Source organism: Aspergillus sclerotioniger (assembly GCF_003184525.1).
Source record: "Aspergillus sclerotioniger CBS 115572 chromosome Unknown BO94scaffold_22, whole genome shotgun sequence".
Classification (NCBI taxonomy): domain Eukaryota; kingdom Fungi; phylum Ascomycota; class Eurotiomycetes; order Eurotiales; family Aspergillaceae; genus Aspergillus; species Aspergillus sclerotioniger.
In genome coordinates this window covers 314,661-334,171 of record NW_020291012.1, presented here as the reverse complement: position 1 = coordinate 334,171, position 19,511 = coordinate 314,661, and the positions used below count along the sequence as shown (strand labels likewise).

Genomic DNA, 19,511 nt, shown 5'->3' with positions numbered 1-19,511 from the left:
CACTACATTACACCCACTTGAACGTGTGCACCCACATTCCCATCTCAACATATCTGATTCCTGGCCACCCGAAATCCCACTCCTTCTCCATTGTATCATTGACACGCACACTCCTCGTCGAAATCTCGCTGGCATTTACGGTGTTCTGCATCAAACTTACTATGTACTTCACACATACTTACGCTGTACACATCTTGCCTGTCCTGTAAATTCTGGCCTTTCGGGTTCCTTCTTCCTCTCCTTTGGTGGTTGTTTCTGTTCCAGTTTCTATTTCCCCTTCTGCTTTTCTCATGGAGGCTTGTCTTTTCTACTTCTTCTTGTTTCTCTTACTAATATGACAGCCTCCCACCCCTGATGATTGATGACGAATGAACCCTTTGGTGGTGTGATATCCTTTTCCCCCCCTTACCTTATTATCTTACCTGTACTTTGTCATTATTAATCCTTGCCTCGGCAAATTCCCACTTCTCTTCTGATTCATGTTCCATCTCTATTGATTTAAAACCCTTAAAAATAAAATTCAATAATCAATCTAAACGTATTCCATTACGGCTAACCAGTAACCATGATCATACCATGCATGTAGATGATTCTTAAAATATCGTACAGTGTCCTACATACAATTTGGTCCTGGAGGTCATAGTGGGAGTCATGGGACCGAAAAAAAAAAAAGATCCGGACATGTTCCCATCCAATCACTTACAACCAAACGGCCACGCCCCCAATAAATGCGCAAAGCAGGAATGATACATCGATGAGGCGGTAGAAGCTTCCGGGCTGCATGACTGAAAGCGAACTCGCCCCGTTGCTGACCACCTCTTTAGAGGGGGAGGTGGAAGCCAACTCACTAGAGCCAATATTGGACTGGTTTATATTCTGTGAGATATTGGGGCCACCCGGGCTGTCTGGAGCGCTTGAGCTACCTGTAGCTGTTGTGGCTGGGGCTTCTGGGGCGGCGTGGTGAAATGTCTGTCCCAAGGTGGGAAGGGGAGAGCTGGGGTCAACGGCCCATCCGCCTGGAGTTGAGGCTGGACATTTCGGGGGCGAAATGGTGGACGTGGATGCGCGGTAATCTGACAGGGCCACGCCCGTCGGGTTCAACGTAGCCCACTGCGCTTTCAGGTTGTCGAAATCGGGAGATATCGGAGTGGGTTCGCCTTGGCGAGTGAAACCGTCCTGGACGAGGGTGTTTGTTGGGGGGGCATCCGGGGCGAGGGGACCATAGTTTATCAGGCCGTAGTCGTTTGTTTCTTGAATCCATTCATAGATCATAGCGCCAGACCAGGTGCCCGACATCTTGTCGCCAAAAATAGCAGCCTGGTCCCCGAAGGTGCGTGGCCGTGCGACGTTACATCCTGTCTCTGAGAAAAAGATCGGGATGGGATAGCCTGCGGCTTGGTCTTGAAGTGACTGGTAGCCGGACTGCTCATATGAGGAGTCACCGCACCATTCGTATGCGTTTAGGGCGAAGAAATCGAGACGTTCTGCAGGATCGGGCCGGCATGCCAAGTAATTCTGCAGCATGGGCCGCAATTCCGCAATATCAGCTGCTGAGTATCCTACCGGGATATTCCGATAGTGTTTCTCATCACGATACGCTTTGATATCGCGGGCTGCGGCCAGAACGTAGGGCGCGGCGGGGGAGCCCTCCTTGGTGGTGAGCACTTCGTTGCCGACAAAGAACCCCGCGGTATTGTCGTATTTCTGGAATTCGTCCAGCACGGCCTTGAAGCGGTCGAACTGGGACTGGTCCCACTGGGGGTTATCCTAAAAGAACCCACCAAGTCAGAATCAGAATTCGGGTGATAGGTCATGGAGTGAACAACGGACCTGGGAGATCTGCGTATCGAACGTGTCGAGATCGACGAACAGGTAAATGCCTGCATCCGCAAAAGCTTTCATGCATCCGTCGTGGTTGGCCTGGGGATCCACATGGTACACACGGATTGCATTGGTGCCCAACTCGGCCATGCGGGTCGCATCTCGCGTGCATTGAGCGGTGTCAATCAGGGGATCTTGGGGAACAAGCTGATAGGCAATGCCTAGACCATCGCGAGCTGGTCAGTGCGTGATTGCGGGTGAGGCCCATCGTGGGTCGAATAGCCCACCTTTGATGTAGTACTGCCTGCCATCTTCATAGAAGAACTTCGAGCCGACAGCAGAGATGGTCTGGATGGCACCTGCAGTGGGCACACGCAGCGTGTTGAGTAGCAGCGAAAGCGCTGTCGCAGATGACGACCAGCGTGTTCTGACCATCGCTTCCTGAGTGAATAAGTAATCTGCGATCTCTTGAGAATTCTGACGAGTGTCCAATAAAGTGATGACAAGAGAGCAGACAGACAAGTTTGACAGACCAGTGCCAAAAGAGAACAGGGAGAAGATGGAATACCCAAGCAGAGGCAGCTGATGGTGAATTATGCAAAGATAGGACAATTCTCCCAAGCAGTCACAGACAGCAAAGGGAAAGACAATGCAGATTCATCCATCGGTGAAGAACCATGAAATTTTATATGTGACCAACAAACCTTGGAGACATTCACCAGAAACCATCTGGGGATTGTCCTGGCGCCCGGCCATACCAAGGTGGCGCGTGTTCCCTGGAGGAGACATACTCGGAGTCGTCGGTGCAGGACGAGTGACGTCGAAAGAATTCTGCAGGATCATCAATCTCATCGTGGCTCTCGATTGCATGGGAGCAAAGGCATGCTATCTCCGGGGAAGATGGAATGTACGATCGAAGGGATGCGAGGATCGACGACATGGATGTATGCAGTGTTGCAACAAGGTTGCCGCGAAATATGTATGTTCCGCGTCGGAGTTACCAGGACACCACATTCATGAGAGGAGAGAGGGAGAGGGAGACCGCTACTCGGTCAACGGGGGTGGTCTATAGGGCTATCTGAGATTCTAAGTAAAGTAATCACCAACTATCTATGGAGTATCTACTGTGTAGTAATAGAACTGCCTGTTCCTGGCCCGAACGGAACCCCAGGCTACGCACGTGACTCTCGGGGAACTGGAGGCAGGACCTGCCCTGATTAGTCAGAGGCGGTCTGCTACTAACTACTTTAAATAATATCATTTATAATTGATTGCTTGTTTTTGCATGAAACCGGTAGGGCAAGGGGAACCGAGTGGATAATCGGTGTGTAGCAATTAAATCATCCGGTTTGATCGCCTGGTTGGGTTCTGGGAGACTGGGAGAAACTGGGTGGCCGCCATTAATCTCCCAAACGATAGTGGCTAATAACGCTAGCGGATGGTGCTATTAATATGGGCTCCATCCAGGACGTCAAGATCGAGGAGGAACCTGGCCAGTCGCGAGGGCTTCTCCGGGCCTGCCCGCCCCCTATTCGCCCAGTTGGGCTTCCGGTCTCGCCCAGCACGAGGGCCCATGGGCCTTGGCAACGATCGAGACCCTGGCGGACCCACGGACTAAATAATTAGGATCACCTGGAGATGGGGTCCGTCCCCTCTCCTCTCCGGTCTGTTGGCCGCTTTTTTGACGCCTGACGTGGACAGACAGGTGTGCCAATGATTCAGAATAAATATGACAGAAAAAAGAAAAAAAGAGAAAAAATTAATTCAAAAGAAAGGAAACAAAAGAAACGCATATGCGGCAGCGTTGAATTATTTCCTGCCTTCTGTACTACGACAAGCCATCCCATGTAGAATCATGAATGGGGGGAGGAGAGGGGGCGGAAAGGGGATGCACGCAGCAATGGCGGGCAGGGCCGGGCTAGCAAAAGGCGGATCGTCACCGGCTTGCGTGGATGACGGGGCCTCACCTGACTTGGGCTCTTCCTTCCCGCATGCGTGCCATTTCCTTCCAAGGAATTTCGTTAACGTCTCATTTCCTCATTTCCTCCTTTTCCCTTTTCATTTCCTGCTCGCCCCCCCTCTTTCTTATTAGTTCCTTGCTCTCCTTCGCGTGGATCTGCTATCTATATCTACAATTGCCATTGTCCGCCCACTGTTCTCTTCTTTCCCCCTCTTTCTCTTCCTCACCTTATCTTCACCACCACCCGCTCTCTCACACCTTCTCTCCCCCCCCCACTCGTTTGGTCTGGATCATGCCATCCGTGGTTCTCCCGCCATTTAACATCGCCCTCTTTGGAAAGCTTCTCCGCCCGCTCGTGTTTCGCCTGATTGGCTCGGACTAGTCGTTCTGCTCGCCTATTCGTCAACTGTGCAACGTCATCCTTATTCGCATACTCGTCAGGGCGTGGAATTGCTATTTTTGTCTGGATATATATTTATCTTCATTAGCCACGCTCGTTAGTCTGCTGTACGATACGCGGTTGCAACATGTCCACCACCAGCACCTATTCCCCGTTTCGCATCTCGCCTAGAGATCGCGATAACTTGGACCGCAATGAGGCCTTCAGGCTCGTAAGAGAGCACCTGAGGCGCCAGGAATTGGGCATGAAGGCTCCTAGGTATGTAATCCTGGATCTCCATTGCGACAGGTCATTTGTCGCTAACCAGCAACGGCCACAGCTTTTGCTCGTCTCACCGCCATGACTGCACCAACCAAGAGCAGGAAACTTTCCGTCTTCACCGCGATATCATCCATACCATTCTGCTCCCTCTATTTTTGCTCCATCACCAGGCGTCGCGTATCGCGGCGAATGTGCTGCCTAGTCACAAAGGAGCGGAGTGCGAACGGGCGTTTCGGGGCGAGGCGCGTGGCGCCTACGCTTGGCTGCATTCCATTCTTAGTGAAGAGCACGATTGGTACTTGACCGAGCGTTGTCCCGCTTGTATCGTTCTGCATGTTATGAATTCGGAGCCGACCATTCGTTTTGTGGCTGTGGCGTGCCTCCTGTCAGACCACCTGCAGGGCCTGGACCTGCCGAGCGCCAAGAGACGGCTGCCTAACTTCGACTTCTGGTACGAGTCGCTGGAGACAGCGGTGCGCGAGGATACTTTCTGGGGCGATGGCTTTTGGCCAGACATCGAATACCGCGCCTGTGCGCTGACCGATGGTGTGAAGCAGTTGGTCCTGCAGTGTTTGGAGTTGCAGGCTGCTCTGAGTCGACAAGACCTGCAGCCCGAGACGTCGTACAGATCCAACGCTCACTTTCGGTATGATTCGCCACGGCCTTCGGTTACAGTGAAGCAGTCCAGCTGCACGCAGATGCCCGTCGTGTCCGAGGAGGACCAGAAGCTCTTTGCCAAGGCTAGCGCCAATCGCTACCAGAATTCTCGCTGGAATGAACGGCCGCAGAGATTTCACACTCGCAGACACGCTGATGCTCGGAGAAGATCCGTAACTTCTTAAAGTATTTGGGAGGGGCTTGTGTCAGCGACCAAGCCATGTGAATTCTATATAACAGGCTTTTTTTGTCTTGGGATTAGTCGCTACCAACGGTCTGCCGATCATTATACAACATGCTGGGGTCGACAGCCTATATGGAGTGATCTCCCAATCCGATGATTCTCTCGGTCAGCTCATGAAATTGGTAACATGACTGGGCTGACTCGAGTGAGTTGCCACGGTCTCACTACGCCATCAGTGGCATGCTACTCCGAATGGAAGCAGCTGAGCACCATTGAATGCGGAACTGCTGCATCGACCGTGCCATGGATGTTTCTACGTGAAACTACTTCCTATCGCGGAAACCCGCGCGGGTAAAAGCGCCGTGGATGTAACCCCGAGTCATACTTCCGCGGAGATGCACACCGTGCGGCGTGGGTGTGGCTTGGATAGAATTTGTCCAGATCGTGCAAGCCATTCGCAGCAAGGGGGAAGGCGTGGTTCGGGGAAGAGGTTATTGCGAGGACAGCCACGGTTCCGAAGGGACATAGATAGAGTGTCGGAGGCGAACCGGAAGAGTCGGAGGGTACAATAACAGGGTCATCCTTGTGGAGGCCGCGATGAACATATTATGATTGTAAAGTACAATTAGAGTAGTTGTCCAAAAGCCAAGTACAAATGTCAAATGCAGAGTAACTCTGAAGGAAATCTCCACCTGAACCCAAATCGCCGGCGTAGGTCTAGATCCGAACAGAATACGAAACGGCCGCAGATTGTCCAACGTTGCCAACTGTTCAGCCCGGTTTCCGCCCCCCCAAAACCACACCCACAAACCTGCCGGACCACACCGTTATGTAACCACAAATCCCTCACAGTAATCCCCTCACAGGGTCCAAATAATCCCGTATAACCCAACCCGTTTTAAAAAAGAACAAGAAACGCAAAAAGAATGAACATCTGACACCACACGAATCACCCCGCTGAAACCCAACCTGTTTCTTGTGCGCCCTGTTATACCTGAGACAAGGGTGGTGGAGCACACGGCACACGAACGGGTACGTATGTAAGTTGGGTCTAACTAAGCGGCAAAATATCATACCAGTTTGATATCCTGATAATGGATAACATATATTATCTTATCCATCTGACCCTGATTCTGAGACTGGGAATGAATGGGTCCAGTATACGCGTTCTTTTAATATGTAGATCTTAGATAGATACCGAGCGGAGTATATTAGATAGGTATATGACGGAGTGGATGTTAATGTTAATGTTAATTAATTGTGGATTATAGTATGGTAGTTCTGTATGACGGGTGGCGACTGGCGAGGGGAGGGTTGGGTTGATGACCTGCCTTTCTTGGTGATTGGCAGGTATTGGTTCCGTGGGTTTGGTAGATATTGTGAGGGGGGTTGGTGATGGGTGATGGGGTTCTAGATACATCCATATCTCTCTCTGCTTACTCTGTCTGTTTACTATGTATGTATGTGTGTGTGTGTGTGTGTGTGTGTGTATGTTTCGGGATGTATCTATCCCTGCTACTTATAATATGTACGTATGTAAGTATCTACACTATGTATCCAAGCCCTGGAATAAAAGTTCTAGACCAGCAAAAAAAAGGAAAAGGGAGATTCTGACCCTGCTGAATCTAGTCCAGTCCGATCCACATCCTCCAAAAGCATAAAGTAGGTAGGTAGGTGGTAGTAGATCATGAGATGTTGGTTGGGGTTGAGTGACTGACAGCTAGCTAGGAAGGGGGAAGAGTTGGGGTAGGACAAGAGATGTGTCGAGATCGTTCGTTCGTTGGTCTAATGCATGGTATGTATGTATGTAGGATGTACAATGTAGTAGAGTAGGAAGGAAGGAAGGACGATCTATCTATCACTTGGAAAACAGGATTAAGGGTTGGGGGTTGGATTCCAGTCCAGGGAATCAGGTTTCTGTGATGGTCATGATGATGATGATCATCATCTGTAAGGTTCGTTTGTGTGATAGTGGTGATTTGTTCATTTATTTCTTTCTATTCTACTTTTGTTTATTATGTTGGAGATAGGTGACTAGATAGGTACGTAGGTTGATTGGTGATGTGGGGAGATGAGTATGGCGTGGTTTAGAGGAATACTGTGTACTGTGTACTGTGTACTACCTACCTCACTCAGGGTTTGTGTAAGTGTAGGTGTAGGTGATTAGGTTACTAATCTCTCCCCTGCACCATGGATAGTAGATAGTTCGGCAGTTATATCCAACTAATGTGTGCAAGGACGCGGGCGGGCTTAGTCGGTAATATCGAATTTGACTAGTGAAGTCGTGAAGTCGTAAAGTAGTGAGAATGAGTTGGGCAAGCAAAAAAAAGGAGGTGAGAGGTGAGGATTCAAGCCACTGACGACATTGCGACTGACATCGGCAAATGGATAGGTACAGATGGATGGATCCAATGGACAGGACTGGACTGGCCGGAGTGGGTGGGGAGGGGCGAGGCTTGAGTCGATGGTGGTCTGTACCTACTGTGTACGACGTGCACACGACGCACTGGGGTGACATCTGAGGTCAGACACCGTGAGGCTGAGAGAAGGAGAGGCACAAGAGAAAGAAAGACGGAGGTACCCGATTTCCATATTTACCGCCAAAAGTACGTACCGGCAGCCTCATGCCGGATCTACGATAGTCTGGAATGTCCGGTAGGTACCTTACCCTTACTACATAGTATCTTATCTACTACACAGTACTACTCCGTACGGAGTATGGAGAGAGGCTGCTGCTGCTGCTACTGACTGGTAGGGTACATAAGATACCATAGTAAAAAAGATAGTTTTCTCTACCTGACCCAAGGGTCACAGTTAGGTAGAAGACCAGCCCAATCCCAGAAAGAATTGAACCTTAACGCGAGGCCGACACACCAATGGCAATAATGGCCCCGATTAATGTGGCCCAGCTTTAGGCGGATCTGGTCGGCTGCACGGAACAAGGGTCTAGGCGTCAATCCGCCCGGAAGCGGCAGTGGATTCGATCGCGCCATGCAAGCAAGCCTTCTTCTGCCCCGTGAGCCAATGGGAGTTACCTGGCCCGACCCCGAACCAGGGTGAGCCCGAGACGGTCGACGTCAGGATCCATCTGATTCTTGGGGGGGAGGAATGGAATGGGATGGGATGGTGTGGTGTTGGCTTAGAGTTCCAGATCTTCGTTCAGGTTCGGTTTTGTTCTTTTTATTCTTTTTATTCCGGAGTAATTGGTTTGTTCTTTTGGGGGTGTTGTGTTAGGTAGGCTGTTAGTAGCAGCTCACTGGACCCCACTCGTCTACACCGTAAGAAACTACTCGGTATGTACGGAGTAAGGTGTGGGAATTTCCACTTGCCAGACGAAGCGGTGCAGGATCGGTGTGGGTAAGTAACTAGTCTAGTATAGCTACTATGGCATAAGTCAGGTACAAATATGGGGAATGGGCAATAATGGATAAAGGGAAGAACAAAGAACTGCTGCAGAGTGGGCAGGATCGAAGATGCTAGCACCATCATTCAGGCTATTTATACGCTACCCACCTTATTGAGCACAGATTTTTTCACCCGACGGACCCATCGTGATTTGATCAGGGACTATCTTCCGGGGCCTTCTGGGATGCTGGCTAGCTGACCCGGGTTTGCATGGGACTTCGCGAAAGCCTCAATCCTCAACCCATCAGGAGGAGGATAATGATGCATAATCCATTGTATGGTAGGGAAGCAAACAAGCCTCAGGCCAGAGAGAGAGAGAGGGAGAGATCGATAAAGTGATGCTGATCCGTGTGTAATACGAGATAGATGGCGGGGAGAGGTGGCAGTGGTAAGTGCATTACCGAGTGCAGGCGGGAGGACCAGACCCCGACCGGCACCCGGCCACGGCCACGGCCAGCTTGCCAACTGCTGCCAAAAAAGCAAGCCACCTGATCGCTCGTCCCGGTTGAAATAAGTTGACTGCTGCCTCCCCGAACGAGTAGATCCTGAACCCTACCACAGAACTGTACGATGTCGTACCTGCCTGGCACTGGATCCCCCCCAGGGTCCAGTTCCATGACTTAGTTACCTCCCGACCTACCTATCTAGTAGCTCGCTTGCCTGTCTGTCGCGCATCTCGCCCCGACCGGGAAAGGCCAGGCGGCGGTGGGTCCCTCAGCTTTTTGGGGGGCAAAACTAAAAAGAAAAAAGGTGGACACTGTCGGGACTCGCTGTGAAGTGTGAAAGGCCCGTGTAATACCCGTTACGGTATCGCTGGGCCTGACCCGGTTTAGCTCCGATCAGCCACTATGGAGGCCTAGACGAGTCGGAGGCGTCTGGGCCTGTGGACAAGTCGGTTGGTCGGCTCGCCCGTGACGATTGGAAGGGTCGAGCAGAAACCGGTCTGCGTGCCGCCCCGAGCAGTCGGATGGGCCTGGGGAGAAAACCGACCTGGGAGGAGAGATGTTCCGTTTTAAAGACGAGAATGAGCAGAAGTCGATGAAAAGGGAGGGAGGAAGGGGGAAGGTGAAGGCAGATGATAGATTAAAAGTGTCCCGTTTTATACAGCTGCATTGCTCACCCGCTGACTGGCCCGACCGGGCGTCCTCGTGTCATGAATTCCCCAATCAGGCCAAGGCGGGCAGGTCTAGAACGCCGGTGGAAAGTCGCAGCCCGAGGGTTCTTGGCCGTCTGTCAGTCTCTGCGTCTGGCCTTCTGGTCCTCTGGCCCTTGGGTCATTTCCCAGGCGTCATGATCCTTTTCCTCTCACGCTCTCGAAACCGAACCGCTATTCCATCCGGCCTAAACTTTCTCGACGCCTGGATGGCTCTTTCTCTCTTCTTTCCCCCCCCTTCAATCTCTCGCCCTTCCCCACTGTATCAGCATCATCACTATTATCATCATCATCAATACTACCACTACCACCGTTAACCTTCTTTTCCTCTTCTTGTTCTCCTCCTCCTCCTGTCTGCTCCCTCCCTTCTACTATTTCCTTCCCTTCCCCTCTCTCCTCTTTTTACTTCCCTATTTTCCCCTCTTCCCGACCGTCGGTTTCGCCTCTGCTCTTCATATCCTCTCTACTACTTACTCTACCCTACCCTACCCTACTACCTCTCTGGCTCTCGCTTCACTCGCTCCCACTCCAGCCAACTTCCCATGTGCTTTTGGTGATTTCACCAAACTTCCATTTCAACCCTTCACGTTCATCCATTCTTTAACCACACACCACCCCCCTCCGACTAAGGTCGGTCTGTGAACGGGACACCCATCGGCTGCAGTTTTAACTTAGCCCTCCCGGATCTTAAGTTGGCTGGATCCGCCTTTTCTCGACGTCGCCTCCCTCCCCGGCTCGCCAGTAGCCCAACTGAGACTGGATGAATCCCCCACAGTGCCATGGACCCTATCGACCTACACCTGTGGTGCGAGACAGCTCGGTCATGCTTTCGCCATTCTCAGCTTCACCCTTCTCATCCACCACATCGTCGTCAGAAGTGTCTGGGGACCCCAGCACTCCAATGAGAGCCGGATCTCCGTTTGACTCGCAGGAACCCCTCCAATTAAGCCCCATCTCTCCCCTCAAGTCAGAACAACAACAACAACAACAACAACAACTCCTCCCAGCACCACCATCTCCATTCCACCAGGACACCGGCTCCAGCCGGTTGAAGCGGCGTGCATCGCAAGGATCCCTCCTAACCAAACCTTCTCCTGTCTCCCGTTTCCTGTCTCGCAGCAACGCCTCGCTGCACCTGCCCTCTTTTGAAGAGCTTGGCCTCTCCTCGAAATCCCCGACCCGGGCTGAATCCCAAGCCAATCCTCCCGACTCTCGTCTCCGCGTCTCCACCTCCTCCACCGCATCGGGCTCGCTGGCGGCTCGAGCGTCCCAGTCAACCTCCGGGGTGTGGGAAACACCCGCCAAAAGTGACTATCTTTCCGCTCTTCCTCCGACGCCCCCGGATGACAACGACCATATCGCGTGGAACCCTTCATCCGGCATGTTGCTGTTCGAATCGCATATGAACCGGGAGCCTGGGCCAATGGCCATGGATGAAGGTCCGAACATCGATAACTCACCCGGGCGGCCTTCCGACGGCCTCAGCAGCCCGTCCGATCAACTTTCGAATGGATCGCCCTCGAGCTCTGGTGGGAGTCCCGGGTCTTCTGGTGATATGGATTGTGATCATAACTCATGGCTGGAGAATAGTATCGAAGCATCAGGTGCGTCATGGTTATGCCGTCCCTGATAAATTTCGTACGAGAGCTGCGGAAGCTAATTTTCATCTTGCAGTGTCGTCTCTTCTCTTCTCTAATGGCCGGGGTGAGGCTGTGAAAATTGTCTCGCAGATGCTTCCATACCCACGACCGGCGGACAAGTCTTCCCCGGTCTCAGCACACGACAGCGTGTACTGCGCCCTTGTCCATGCGGTTCAAGATCGTCTCCGTCATGGACAGTCACCATACATCAATATCACACATGCGGTTCCCGAGCAGTTCAGCCTCTCCAACCTACCCAGCTCTCCCCCACCCACCCCTCGTTCGCTATTCGGCAGTGAGGACTATTTCAACCCCTCTGTCTTTTCCAGTGCAGCCGTTGTCTCGGCCTATCACGATTTTCGCGGTCCCATCCAGGCCAAAGTGGCGCACTCCCCGATGCCCGTCGTACCACCGTGTACTGTCCACGTCTCGGTGCTGGAACGGTATCTCCCCCCGTCATCGGCACAAGAGTACAAAGACCTGTTTTGCCCCAAGCGACCGTCCTTCTTGGTGGACCGGCTACACGAGCTGTCCCCTGATGGAGGGTCATTATTGTTCGTCTACCCCACGCGGAGGGGTGCATCAACCTTCAAGTCGCAGTATTTGGGACCAATCTTGGACCCGTTGCTTCGTCAGCTTGTGGTCGTGAATGAGTTGTCTACCGACATCGGTCGGTATCTAGGCAAGCTTTCCTCGGTCTCCCATATGGAAGACTTTGACACGATGCGGAACAATCTCACCAACCTTTGTGGCGAGTTGAGCACGTCGTCTTCGCAGTTCAGCATCGTCGATGCCCGCAAAGGCAGCGCCCATCTGGACCGTGACCTGTGGACCGAGTGGTATATTCACCAGGAGAAGTCTCGCATGAAGGAGGTACTCAGCGTGTACTGGCAGAACGGCCGCCGCCTACCCGCGACCAAGGCTGTCTCGAACATGTCGACGAATTACATCCTGGAGGACAAAGAAGTGACGTCGGCGATGCTCCTGGGCGAAATCCTGGATGGGATCCGAAGACGGCCGTATGGCGAGGACTCGGAGCCTCGGGACGGTGTCGAGTTGGGAGTTTTTGTGATCCGTCGGACTCACTAAGCGGGTTCTGCAGTTGTGGAGCCAGTTGCAGCAGTACCCTCCCCGCGTCCATGTACCATGGACGCTCCATCTTCTTGTGTTTTCTTTCAAATTTCTTGCTGGATATATAGCTGTGCGATAAAAAGGGGGTCTGGCGGGTCCGGCGGCGTCTGCGGTGTTGGACTTGGGTTCTCGATCTGGCACATTTGGGATGTCAAGGGAGCATTGACTGTGCATTTGCAATTATCGGATGAAAATACCCAGGATATCTGTTTCATGGAAGCGTGATGACCACTAGCATGTGATTACTATTATTATTTTTTTATTATTATTACTATTATTACTACTAGATTATGGAAATACATGAATCGCCTTGTCCGAGGCAGTGACGAGATTCATAGGGCTTCTTGTCTTCTATCTAGTATCTATCTACAGTGTAGTATCTATCTATCTATCTATCCATCTACTCGGACTGCACGATGGCATGCAGCAGCGACCGGAGGCGGCCAAGCAAGGCTCAGCCGGGAAAAGACCAGAGACAAATGAGACAAACGAGCCGGGCGGGCAGGCGGTCAAAAATGTCCCCGAAGCTAAGCCTCATCGGGCCAACGGCCGGGCTCCCGCCTTCTGCTCTCCTCCGTCACTCTCCAGTTCAATCTTCGGCTGCCTCTTCTTTCGCCTCGAATTTGCCTGGCCCTGTCCTCTTCGTGCTTATGCAGACGGCTTTTCGAATACCACGGTCTCGCCCTGCCCTGTCCCGGCTGCAGTTTTCTGCCCTGCCCACCTCTGCTTCCCCACTAGCCTTGGATCGCCATCCTCTCTTCGCACTCTTGCCCACTCTCTCTCATTACAATTTCAGCCCAGCTGGCACCTCAATCTAGCCATGGCTTACTCTCCTGCCCCGGCATCACCTGTCCATGGCAGCGGGGCACCCATGTTGTCCAATAGCTTACAATCTAGAGGCCGTTCCACCAGTCCCCCGACCAGCGTGCCGCTGTCGAAACGGGACAAGCGACGCAGCGCGCTCCAGGAGCGCCTCCATGACCTCACGGCCTCGTTCAGCCAGAACAGAGATACCCAGTTTCGGCAGCAATTGCATGCCCTCCAATGCGACATGACCCTTATCAACAATGCTGATCCGTACGAGCCTGGCCCCCTCCCCGACTCGGCCGATGACATCGCTCACCTGATTGAAAACACCGTCGGCGGGGGCAAGTTCGCCAAGGAGATGGCGAGTTTGGCGGGCATGTGGTATTCGCGGTTCGTGCAAGAGGTCAACCACATTAAAGCAGATAAGGACGCGGATTTGGCCATGTTGGTGGTGAGTGATTGCTCTTTTTTTTTCTTTTGTTTTTTTTCTTTTGTTTTTTTTTCCGTTCCCTTCCCTAGTATTGATCGCATGCTAATGAGGTCTTTTCAGCACCGTCACAACAACAACCTGGAACGGTTCAAGCGCGAGTATGCATTTCGGGTCCACTTTGCGGAGGAAGAATACGAGTCGCTCTCCATGACCCTCCGAGAGCGTCTCGTTCAGACCATTTCGGGCAAGCGGGCTCGTTTGATGCGAGAAAAAGAGCAGCTGGATATTGCTGATACGAACGCGCTCCTCCTCCACCCCAATCAGTTTAGCATTACCAACCCGGCCAGTCCCGGGGGGATCCACGGAAACCGCAAGACCCGCCACACCCGCCACCGCGTCGATCTGGAAGAGCTCGGCAGCAACGGGATCATGTCGGAGCATTTCAATAAGAGGAAGAGAAAGGCGGCCGATGAGGATGTGGGGTCGCCCGTGCGCGATCCTGGCTATGCCAACCCGGCCGAGCGCGCCAAGGCGCAGGTGGCCCAGCAACAGCAAGCGCCGTCCTACTCCATCAATTCTCTCTTCACGGAGAAGGAGCTCGGTGCTCACGCGAATAATGCGCACATTGCGACGGTCCACTTCTTCTCGACGTCGAAGCGTGCGGATCAGCCGTCCGGGGCGGCGACGAACGGCAACAACACCGACGTCGATGACGGCTCTGGGGTGGACGGCACGGGTGCCGAGGACAATGGCACCCCGGCAGCCGACATGGCTCGAACAGCCAGCCAGAACTTCCACGCCACGCGGTCCACGCGGACGCATGGCAACCATGCCTTGAACGCGCTGGCGGAGTTGTCGGACAAGCCCGCGGTGCGCCCCAACCTTCCATACCACATCCTGGCCAACTACCACGCGCGTTCAAGCAACAGCGGCGCCCCTCCCCTTCCTCCTCTAATGAACGAGGAGGTCGACGACGACTGGATGCGCATCGACAAGCTGCACAATAAGCCTGCCGGATTCGTGGATCGATCCTTCGTCCATGGCCTGGTTCAGACCATCCCTACAGACGTGGATGGGGTGCCGGAGAACCCCGATCAGTATAGCATGCTGCATCCGGACTTTCCCATTGAAATGGGCATGCATCTATACCCTCTTAAAAAAGACACGGTCGAGATAACGAGCAATGAGCGTTCCAAGAAGACCAAATAGGGCTAGCCACCTAGCCTTTTGCAATATATCGCGGGCGTTAAGTCTAGCCAGATGGCTAGTCGGGTAGGTGCAACAGGACCGGTAGCGGGAGTACTTTAATAAATACCATTGACGGGCGTTGGGATTGATTGGCCGCCTCGTGGCCTTTGTTTGGATGGGACGGAGCAAGAATCTCCGCCCTTTTCTTTTCTTTTTTTCTTTTTTCTTACTATACTTTTCCTTTCTGTGATCTCATCTCAGAATCTCTGATTTGACTGTTTGATTCTCCCCTTTGCTTCGGACTGGACTCCTTGGGATGGCGTTAGGTTGACTGATGATAGATTTGTGTTCGTGTTGCTTCGTTGGATATATCATACGCTAGTATAACGTAGTAGGTAGGTAAGTAGGTAGTAGTAGGTAGGAAATGGATTGACTGTACATGCTTGCACCTATTCATTCCCTTTGACGTTACATGTACTAGGCTAGTAGTCCGTGTTAGTCGTGTTGGTGATGGTATTAGTGCTGCCTACCTCCCCTCCTCTCATCCCCCCCCCTCCGCTCCTCTCACGTAATGTGACTAACCAACCTCCCTGTAGTCTAGGTAGGTACTAGCCGCCTTGCTGCCTAGGGCTTCCACTTTCCCTTTCCATAAACCAGTATCCCGTGTTGATTATGCTAATTTGTAAACTCCTTTGGTTCGTTCATTACCCATTACTCCCCCACCTTATGCTCTGGGTATCTACTTCACACATCTCATCTGATTCTTACAGTGAAGGAGCGAGTGAGCGAGGGAGGGGGGGAAGGAAACCCTAAATCAAACCTAACCTAGCCTAACTTAACTTTACTTGACCTAAATATAGCTTTTGACTTTGACTTGGTCGTGTGATCGATCTACTTTTTGTGTCATATGCGTTGGTTTGTTTATAAGGGATGTAAGAGAGCTTTATACTACCTAGTGTTTTTTTGGGGGTTGTTTGGGAGTACACCTGTATGATATGATGGAGAGGTATTAGAGTATGAGAGAAAAGAAGAGAAGTGAATTGGTTCCTTACAATGTAATATGCAAGGAAAAGAATAGGTAAATACACTAGCTTGATTAATGATCAAGGAGCTAAGTCAAATGAAACTCAATTTACAACCTGAAACTGACTGAACTGGCTGCCTTCCTCGTGGGAGTGTCCAGGATTACTACATATTAGTAGACACCCAAGAGAGCGGCCATGGCGATACCCAACCACCAGCTTGAGGGGGCCTTGTCGTTTGCTCCGGTGTTGGACAGCAGAGGAGGCGTGGAGCTGGGGGATCGGGAAGGAGACGGATGACTTGATGTGGTAGCCAGTGTCGACGAGACCCAGGGATTGGAAATATTGGTCGAGATGGCTGAGGTGCCGGTTGGTACGCCTGGGATGAGGCCCACAGTGGTCTGAGTGCTGCCGACGGCGGTGGTGAACACAACCTTAGGCACGGTCACTGTCCAGGTGGAGTAGGTGACGGTGGTATATGGCGCAGGAGGTGCAGCAGTTGTCAGGGCGGCTGTACCTGTAACCGGGGGGGCAACAGTGGGAGCAGGGCCCAGAGTGATCGTGGTGGGGATGACGGTCACGATGCCTGGGTTTTGCGGGATATGGGCAGCACAGATACCAGCAAAGTAAGAGAGAGCAGCCTGGACTTCTGACTGAGAGGCTCCCCATGCCTGGATGCAAGAAATGACCTTTTTGGTGAATTCATCCGACGGGCAGTAGCAGCTGACATCGCTGTTAGAGTTGCACTTCGGAAGCAAGTTCAACCAGGTATTGATACACTTAGGCACCGAGTTAGGGCATGGTGCAGATGGAGCTGGGGTAGACACCTCAGTAGCACCCGAGGTAGTGGCTCCGCCTGTCTTGGCAACTGTGGAGGTCGCAGTCAGTGTGATTGTTGAAACCGTGTTGGTGACTGTGGTGATGGCGGTGCCACTGGAGGTAACGACTGCAGTCACCGGGCAGGTGGTCACGGTTGCCCAAGTTACAACAGTTGTTGTGCTCTCAGGGACAGAGACCGGTCCAGATGGGCCATGCGCACTGGAGACAACAGAGGTTGGAGTGGCTGAACACCCAGGGCAGATTGTGGACACTGAAGTCAGAGTCACAGTCGAGACTGTGCTGGTGACTGAGGTAACAGGGACACCACTCGAGGTAACAACATTGGTCACAGGGCAGGTGGTCAGAGTCTCCCAAGTGACGACTGTTGTCGTTCTCTCAGGGACGGAGATGGGGCCAGATGAGATCGGTACAGCAGAGGTTGGAGCAACACACTTGGTGCAAATGGTCGAGGTCGAGGTCAGCGTGACAGTAGAGACGGTAGACCCCACCGACGTGGTGAGCGAGCCGCCCGCAGAGCCGGTAGAAGTCACTGGACAGGTGGTAACCGTCACATACGTGACGACAGTAGTCTTGTCAACCGGAGGAACCGAAGAACTAGGCCCTGGTGCAACAACGGAGGTCGATGGAGCAGGGCTAGTAAGGACCAGACTTGAAGATGTAGTTTCGACGGGGGAGCTGCCAGACGGAACACTGCCAGACGACGTGATCGACGTGGTCAAGTTGACAGGTGTCGTAGAAGCAGTGGTCGTCGCAGCTGCAGATGACGTCGGAACCACTGGGATGAGTGGCGTGGAGGAGCCACTCGCCGGAGTCGACGAGGGAAGAGAGATGGTACTGGATGTAGACGGGTCCTCGCTAGGCGAGCAATCGAATTTGACCTCATAGATACCCAAGTCACTGGCATCAATATCGGTGTCCGCATTCAGCTCGAAGCTCACTGAAGTAGCACCTCCGCACTGATAGTTGGTAACATCTGTACCGGCCGGGGAGCAGGACGTAACATGATTGCAGGTTGACCCATCAGGCATGTTATAGACGATGCGGACATCAGCCTTCTGGGAGGTAACAAGACGGAAGTTGCTGACAGAGAATCCCTTCTGGGCTTTTCCGTAGGACATCTTCGGGGCCGAGGAGCTTCCCTTTGAGAGTTTACCAACGATGCATTTCCCCTAGGATCGTTAGTTAGGAAAGCAACACAAGTCATGTCGTACTTACACTACCAGAGGCAGAAGCGTTGAAGCGATCTTTCAGGGAGAAGCCCGAGAAGTCGAAGCCAGCATAGGCCGAGAAGGAACCGACAGCAAGGCCAGACCAGTCAAAACCAGTCTGCTGCTCCTTAGAACACTCATTGTCGGCTTTTCCAGGGCTGGAATAGCATTCATCGGTTCCCCACCACTAAGGAAGTTAGCATTGCATATATACAGACTCCGAAACACACTCACCAAGCCTCTGGGGTGAGCCAGAGCCGCAAGAGGCCAGAGAGAGACCGAGAGGAGAGAGGCCAGGACTGCGGCCCTCATGACTGATGCGGTCGAGATAGGTCAGGACGAATTTAGAGAAATTGTGAGAGATGCAGAAAAGATATCGAAAAGATTTCAATAAACGAATGTTTTAGATAACAGAAGCAACAAGCGATGGTAGATAAACGAGCGTCTAAATACCAGAGCAATAAGAACGAGAAATGGCCTGGGAAGGAAAACAGACGAGAATAAGTAGTCTGTTACCAGGGAGGGGCTGGACCCTTAAAATAACAACACTGGGATGATGTGCGACAGGTACCGCTATAAAAGGGGACAACCTCCGGCATTAACAGCAACAGGACCAAGGCTGTCGCCTAATATTCACAGGGCCATTCACGGCAGTCTCCTCCATGGCAAAGAACCGGCCAAGACAATCAAGCAAGCAGACAACTTCCAGCCAGCAGCGTGTTGAAGCATGCGTAGTTGGTGTTACAATCACCAATCCAATCCAGAGACGGCGGCAGTCCACTAGTGCAGGAACAGGGTTAAAGACCCTGAGTGACTGGGGGCGCGAAGCCATCACCAATCAGGTCTGGTGGAGACTGGCATTTTGCTCAGCCTAAAAGGTAAGCTGTTGAAGGACCCTTTATTTGCCTTTTGAAAGATGGGGGCGTCGGTGGCTGTGACTTGGGTCTCACGCCAGATATCCGCCCAGTTCAGCCCATGGCAGCAGTGATGACATTGGGCTTCAGTTCATTATATATTGATGGGAAACCATCTATGAATACTAGGCCAGCGATGAAGGGAGTGAACCCCCAAGCACCTGATAAGTGAATGTGATAAAGAGCCTGTGAACGCGATGGAAAGGGAAGGATGAAGAAGAGGGGAAGTCAAGGTGACCCGGATAGTCATGTGGGTGATCAGTGACGGTGACGGTGACAGTAACAGTGACAGTAAGTGACAGGAACTTACTTCTTCCCCATGAGACTGTCTCACCTGCATCCTCAGTGTCCTTCCTCCAGGGTCCAATCTCCACCATTCAGAACAACAATTTGCCTTCATGCCCAGACTCGGCCAAAACACAAGTCTGCAGTCTCATTCCAAATGGAACTCTCCGATCTTCAACGCTTAAGCTTGCTTGTGTGCAGTGAG

The 19,511-nt window shown here is 52.3% G+C and overlaps 5 protein-coding genes across 5 annotated transcripts; 3 read left to right on the top strand and 2 right to left on the bottom strand.

Annotated features, from left to right (window-relative positions):
• Window positions 1-288: 288 nt before the first annotated feature.
• On the bottom strand, window positions 289-2,761 carry gel6 (putative 1,3-beta-glucanosyltransferase; the record flags this gene model as incomplete). Its single annotated transcript, XM_025613392.1, has 9 exons — window positions 289-351; window positions 423-490; window positions 576-592; window positions 622-630; window positions 704-1,767; window positions 1,831-2,057; window positions 2,109-2,403; window positions 2,526-2,562; window positions 2,613-2,761. 9 exons carry the CDS (start codon window positions 2,759-2,761, stop codon window positions 289-291), a joined length of 1,929 nt encoding a protein of 642 aa, XP_025465221.1.
• Window positions 2,762-4,308: 1,547 nt separating this feature from the next.
• BO94DRAFT_626156 (uncharacterized protein) lies at window positions 4,309-5,562 on the top strand (the record flags this gene model as incomplete). Its single annotated transcript, XM_025617342.1, has 2 exons — window positions 4,309-4,439; window positions 4,501-5,562. The coding sequence occupies 2 exons, from the start codon at window positions 4,309-4,311 to the stop codon at window positions 5,282-5,284; spliced, it is 915 nt and encodes a 304-aa protein (XP_025465220.1). The 3' UTR covers window positions 5,285-5,562.
• A 5,180-nt stretch (window positions 5,563-10,742) lies between these two features.
• On the top strand, window positions 10,743-12,570 carry BO94DRAFT_471020 (uncharacterized protein; the record flags this gene model as incomplete). The annotated part of the gene is made up of 3 exons (XM_025608361.1): window positions 10,743-11,445; window positions 11,516-12,039; window positions 12,076-12,570. 3 exons carry the CDS (start codon window positions 10,743-10,745, stop codon window positions 12,568-12,570), a joined length of 1,722 nt encoding a protein of 573 aa, XP_025465219.1.
• A 648-nt stretch (window positions 12,571-13,218) lies between these two features.
• On the top strand, window positions 13,219-15,487 carry BO94DRAFT_496837 (Sds3 domain-containing protein). Its single transcript, XM_025609303.1, has 2 exons — window positions 13,219-13,870; window positions 13,970-15,487. Exons 1-2 carry the CDS (start codon window positions 13,433-13,435, stop codon window positions 15,056-15,058), a joined length of 1,527 nt encoding a protein of 508 aa, XP_025465218.1. The 5' UTR covers window positions 13,219-13,432; the 3' UTR covers window positions 15,059-15,487.
• A 745-nt stretch (window positions 15,488-16,232) lies between these two features.
• BO94DRAFT_587811 (extracellular serine-threonine rich protein) lies at window positions 16,233-18,419 on the bottom strand (the record flags this gene model as incomplete). Its single annotated transcript, XM_025615857.1, has 3 exons — window positions 16,233-18,068; window positions 18,115-18,294; window positions 18,342-18,419. 3 exons carry the CDS (start codon window positions 18,417-18,419, stop codon window positions 16,233-16,235), a joined length of 2,094 nt encoding a protein of 697 aa, XP_025465217.1.
• Window positions 18,420-19,511: the final 1,092 nt, after the last annotated feature.